Source organism: Sinocyclocheilus anshuiensis, unplaced genomic scaffold (assembly GCF_001515605.1).
Source record: "Sinocyclocheilus anshuiensis isolate Anshui unplaced genomic scaffold, SAMN03320099.WGS_v1.1 scaffold130, whole genome shotgun sequence".
In the NCBI taxonomy this organism is placed as follows: domain Eukaryota; kingdom Metazoa; phylum Chordata; class Actinopteri; order Cypriniformes; family Cyprinidae; genus Sinocyclocheilus; species Sinocyclocheilus anshuiensis.
In genome coordinates this window covers 2,103,971-2,110,424 of record NW_015544207.1, presented here as the reverse complement: position 1 = coordinate 2,110,424, position 6,454 = coordinate 2,103,971, and the positions used below count along the sequence as shown (strand labels likewise).

The 6,454-nt window shown below is 35.3% G+C and overlaps 1 protein-coding gene across 2 annotated transcripts in view; it reads left to right on the top strand.

The window, feature by feature from the left end:
• Window positions 1–6,454, top strand: part of LOC107697019 (synaptotagmin-2-like) — a 30,841-nt gene that overhangs the window by 15,154 nt on the left and 9,233 nt on the right. Inside the window, exon 4 of one of the 2 annotated variants that reach the window (XM_016497636.1) lies at window positions 427–587. In XM_016497636.1, coding sequence (XP_016353122.1) covers window positions 427–587 — 161 coding nt within the window. Of the gene's footprint in view, window positions 1–426; window positions 588–2,665; window positions 2,812–6,454 lie in introns of those variants that run through there. The other variant, XM_016497637.1, reaches the window with a different exon arrangement.

Below are 6,454 nucleotides of genomic sequence, written 5' to 3'. Positions count from 1 at the left end.
GTTTTTTTTTTTTATCATACTCTCATTGTGGATTGAGCCCCCCTAATATGGAAATCCTAGAATTGCCCCTGGTAATTACCTCAAGGACCAGCCATTAACAATCAGGTTTTTTTTTTTCTGTGACTAACAGACTAATAAAATTTTGGTCCACTAAGCCTCTTCTCATCAACCAGCGTTTAGTCTACTATTAAGCCTAATTCTAAACTTTCATTGTCTAGAATATGCCTAAAGCTATGGCTTTGCAGTTGCATACACTCATACAAGCAGTGAGTATGAGTGTACATAAACTTGTAACAAACTTTAGTCCTGTTCTGTATTGATGAAGGTAATGGTGAAGACAAACACCGCTCTCTTAATGACCCTGATAAATCTGGATTTGTATTTCCAGCCTCTGTTCCTCCATATTTCTCCTTCTCTCACTTTTAGTGCCTCCATGGGCCATCATCGCCATCGCGATCGTAGCCGTGGTCCTCATTCTCACGTGCTGCTTTTGCATCGTTAAAAAGACCTGCCTTAAGAAGAAAAAAGGCAAGAAGGGAAAGAAAGGCAAGGGAGACATGGGAATGAAGAACATGAAGGGAGGAGAGGTATGACCACCCGACACCAGCACTCTTCACCCTTAAAGGGATAGTTCACGTCAAAATGAAATATTTATATCATACTTACTCATTCTGATGTTTCGGCTCTGTATCTCTTTCTTTCATGACACAAAATTAGATGTATTGAAAAAAATGTACAAGCTGTTCTTTTAGATAAAACGAAAGTAGATGGCAAGCTCCAAAATGATATAAAAATTCTGATAATAATGTCATACATGTGCAGCTTGAACATGTTTCTAAACATCTCCTTTTATGTCTCACAACAGAATGACTTGAGAGTTAATAAATGATGTCTAAATTTACATTTTGGGTGAACTATTCCTTTAAAACCGTATGAAGAGACAGAAAGATTAATGTTTTTCCACTTGCTAATTTCCGTCTGCTGCTAATGAGTTTAATATGGTTCGATACATATCTAATCTGAATCTTTCACTTGTTTAATGCCTTTAACAATGCAATTCAACAGCTCAAATTTGAACAACTCAGCAACGGTCTGTTTTAAAAAATGGCTGTGTTACTACCTCACATATCCTTAATATAGCTTCTAGGTCAAGCAAATGGATGGTTGGTATTTTGGAAAGATTTTTTAGCCATTTAATATTCATGGAATATAAAATATTCAGTGTTGTACGTCATTTGCTGCCTGTAAAGCAGGAAAGCTACATGAAAGATTTCCCGCCACGTCATTTCATTTGCCGTGTTCGTATAATTCGGTTTCCAAAAGAATGTATGTGCTGTTAATCTCTTGTGCTTTTGTGTTAAAAATGACACATTTTCCAGCGAATGCACAGCAGCACTAAATCTTTTTTATCTGTGCTGGAAGTATAATAGCTGAATAGCTCAAGAGTTTTGCTGTATTTGCCGTGTTGTGTCAGATCCCGCTGTGTGCTGTATGTTTGCTTGTGACAAGTTAATTTCCCTTTGGGAATCATTAAAGTTTTGCCTGTCATATAATATATAATTTTCTGTATAAAAAAACTCTCAGAAAAACTTAGATGTGCATAAGCACCATCAAGACAGGCTTATTATTTATGGGAGACCAGGGGTTATTGTAACATATTTTTTTCCGTTCGTAACCTACTGTGTACTGCATATTTATCTGCTAGATTTTTGTACAGTATAAGTGCCATTTACTGTATATGTGGCAAAAGTAACTCTTTAATAGGCTTATAATGAGAATGACTAGAATTGATATCGAATTAAATATTCATATCACTGTTAATATAAATACAAATATATAAAATAATAGTCAAAAAAATGCCTAAAGCATTTCATTTGGTACAAAAATGTAAAAAATGTAAAAAGTACAGTATTTTAACTGACTATTCATATTGATAAAGTCCAAAATCGGTAACTGCTCAGTGCTCACTATTAATTATAAATCTAAATATAGTTATACCATCTCAAATCAGGCTTATTATAGTTAACTAAAGCTAAAATAAAAAAAAGTTTTTGTTACTTGAAATAAAATAAACACTAACTATAAAAACAATTACTGATTTTAGCTAGTTGCAGAAGCAACATTTTTCATGTTCATATTTTTACTAAAAGAAACAAAACTACAACTGAAGTGATAACTAAAAAATTATGTAGCCATATTTTAACAATACCTAATAAAAATGACAAAAACACAACAAAATTATTAAAATTAAATATTTAGATGCTATGCTAAAAACATATTTTAAATATTCAATTTTTGTTCAATTATACAATTTTATTATTATTATTATTGTTATTACTAATATATATTATATAATACATATATAATTATATAATAATATTATATTATATTATAATATATAAAAAATATAATTTTATAATAATAATAATAATAACTGTTGTTAACTGACGATGTCATGATTCAATTTTATTTTTAAAAAATGTACGATTTAAGACATTTAATGGGTTACAGTTGCCCTCAGTCTCCCGTACTGTACAATAAAAGTGCCTCAAATGTGCCTCTGTTATTTGCTTCTCAGATTTCTTTGGCTAAATTTGATGTTTGTATTAGCCAATAACATAACGTGTTTATTTAAAATGTGTCATTTTTGATACATGTCCATTAAGTGTTACTTGATTTCCTCTGCTTGATTCTGTCTTCTGTGAGTTCAATCTCTCCCTCTCTCTCCATTTCTTCATCTCTCTATCCTTCCCGCTTTGTGTCTGATATGTGCTCCGTGTATCTTGACTGTGCTGGACCTGTCTTCTCACGGTAGGTGTGACATGGCTTGCAGCACCCCTCTCTGACCGCCTGGTGTAAGCTCAGACCAGGGCAGGGGAACTGGGCTATGAAAACTGGCTGGGAATGAACTCTTTGGCTTCTTCTTGAGTCTTGCAAGCTGCAGGGGTGCTGAGGTTGCTTGAGGAGCTAGTTTGGGGTTGGTTTGGGGAGGGCTCGCATTCTACCAGTTTGACATGCCACATGAACACCGGCGGGATGGGGAGTACACACAAACGAGTAGAAGGAATGTCCCTTTAGAAGTGGATGTGCATTTGGTTATGAACTTAAACTTCATCCTAGCTTACTGAGAGACACCAACACACCAATCCTCACTAACATGCATGTTGAAAGGGTACGGTTGGAGATTTGTCCTCTAAAAGCTGCTCCACCTATCGCAAATCTGTCCCTTAAATGATCTTAAGTTATGCAACATACATGTATCTTTATATATTGCTTTCTTAAAGCAGTTAACTGGCAGCAAAAGAAACCAAAGACATGTCCAGATGAGGTGAAGCAGCATTTGAGACAATGCCCAATGCATGCCCTTCATACAGGCACCAGTGAATGACCATGACTTGACTTGAGAGTAACTTTCCTGGACGACCCATTGTGTGCAAAGATGTGTGTGTGTGTGTGTGTGTGTGTGTGTGTGTGTGTGTGTGTGTGTGTGTGTGAGTGAAAATTGTTAAGGGGGATGTGTGTAATATTTTTAGTGTTCGAACTCTTAATGTAAACGATGCGGAAATACATGACTTCTGCTGAAATTTGAGAGATATTTTAAGGCAGTAACCTGAGCTATAAATGTGTGGTAGCACTCCAGAGCCGCAAAAAAAATAAAAATAAAAATAAAAAAATGGGATCCTGATGTGCTGACAACTGATTGGCTGAATGATCTCAAACCCAAAATGATAACATAATTTTTGGATGAACTATCCCTATAAGGCAGCAGATTGGGTAAAATATAAGCCCCCCAAAAAGATATCCAATTTTACATTCAAGTTTTTTTTTCCCTTTGGAAGAAGATTAATACTCACCAAGGATGCATTTATTTGAAAATACATTTTAATTTATTTTTTATTTAATCAACCAGTGGTGTGTGTTTGGGGCAACCAATAACAGATGACATGGGAAACCTGTTTGGAAACAATCATCTTTGCAATTCCACAAAGCTAGTGGTGCAGAAATTACATACTTCTCCTTTGATATCTCACTGCCCTGAGAACTGAACAGAGGTTTAATTTAGCATGTTTAAATTGTCTTAATTGTTAATAATTCCACTTAATGCGTATACATTTTACTGGTTTCTCACTAATAAAAAAGCACATCATAAATTTTGGACACATAATAGGCTAGTGTTTTTTCTTGGGGCAGTGAATAGCACCTAAAAAAGTTAGGCTGAACAGGTTTAAATTATAAACTTAAATCATAATGCAATAAACATGGTTAATCATGCTGATTTGATCACAGGGTTGTTGGTGCAAATAATTGTTTATTGTGAGTGATTGATTTCTCCTCCACCGTTTCTTATTCCATCTGCCACCTTTACTAAGATGAATGTGCTGTAACTTAGCATGACTGCCTCTGAATGCTTAATGCAAGTCTCCTGAAGTTACGTAAGAGAACCACTGCACACTTCATATTAGCAGTACCACATTATTCTGTTACATCATTAATCATCCTCCAGATTTAATGCCAGCATCTTTTTATTCACTATGTCTTGAACAATTATGAAATCAACGAGGAATATTTTCAGACTTTGCATTTTGTGGCTTGGCATGCATGAATGCATTCTATCCTGTCAGTTAAGATATAAGAAATGGTGCTTTTTTTATGTGCGTGTGTGAGAGAGAGTGTGTGTGTGTGTGTTTTTGAGTTTGCGTGTGTTTGTATTTTTTGGGGTGAGTGGTCAGGAAGGACGAATCCTCCCCCCAAGCATTTTTTGTTCTATTTAGAGACATTCTGATTCAACTCTTTTCGTTCATCTTGTATTCTTGTATTTCTTTTCTTCTCTTGTTTTTCCCAAAGCAAAAGCAGACATCTCCTTCTATGTAAGCTAATATTTGCTGTTTCACTAGCATTGTGTTTGAGGCTGCATAAATTCTTCAAAGTGCATAACAAATCTCAGAAATGCTTGATCTGATGAACAGTCGCAGCGGGTATCCGGTAATGGCAATGCTGTTGGATGTTCCCATGTGGATGAGCTTGCTGGGGTCACCAAAGCAATGTTAGTCATGTAACAGGGTTATGTACTGTGTTAACTCCATCTCTTTCAGAGGACACAAATGCTAGGCTAGCAGAGAGAAACTTTCGGTTATCAGCATAATGTCTGGTCTACTTTACCGCTTACACCGTGTCCTAACCAGTGTGATGCGATAAGATTTCAGCGACAAGCAATTTGTCTGATCACAAAAGATGCGTCACGGTTATGTGACGTGAAAAAAATCTATCAAAAACCACAACCAATCAGAACAGTCTGGGCGGAGTCTCTCCGTAAGTACACTACGCTTATAACAACATGGATGAGTACATAATCTAATTCGTAAATATTAAACCATTTTACCATTATTAAAAATACATACTGAGAGACTGATGCAATCTTTGTTATGGATACACTTGTTTGTTCACACTGAGTTCAGTTTATGTTTCTTTTAATTTATTTCAAAGCGGGTTACTGTAGGTGATTTGGTTGAAAACATTTTTTGTTATGCTGGTTGAAAGTCTTTTCACAACCCTATAACAATCACTAACGTGTTCACACCAAAAGTGAATTTAATTTAGTGCTGTCAAACGATTAAGCGCGATTAATCGCATCCAAAATTAAAGATTTGTTTACATGATATATGTGTGTACTGTGTATATTTATTATGTATAAATAAATACACACACATACAGCGTATATTTTGAAAATATGTACATGTATTTACATGTATATATTTATATTCATATAATTTATATTATATTATAAATATATTTTATATATAAACATAACATATTTTTCTTAAATATATACATGCATGTATTTATATATACATAATACATAGACATAGTACACACATACATATCATGTAAACAAAAACGTTTACTTTGGATGCAATTAATCATGATTAATCGTTTGACAGCACTAATTTAATTATTCATGTGAGTAGATTACATACAAAGTCAATTTAAAGACGTGAATAGGCGTGAGTTCGCACCGGGCGACTCGAATCACGCAAATTGGATGATGTGATTGCCGCAAACGTGCGATATACACCTTAATCGCATCTTCCACACAAGTTCAAACATTTTTAACTCGAGCGGAGAATTAGCATGATGCATTTTCACGTAAGCCAATCAGTGAAGAGCTTACTGACACGTCCGGTTTGACACATCCTGTTGTATCAGAAAATGATTTTTTCTTTTAAAGGGGTCATATGATGCGATTTCAATTTTTCCTTTCCCCACTGGATGCAACGAGTGCCTCGTTTATAATGGGTTTTCATGTTTTTGAATCATCGCTCCGGCCGGACAGGGCATCATCACAATGTGGTGAGGGGCGTAACTTTTTCGTCTCACACTTGAGGTATTCGGCCAATCACAACCCATTGGATAGCTGGCCAATCAGAGCACACCTCGCTTTTCAGACCAATGAGCT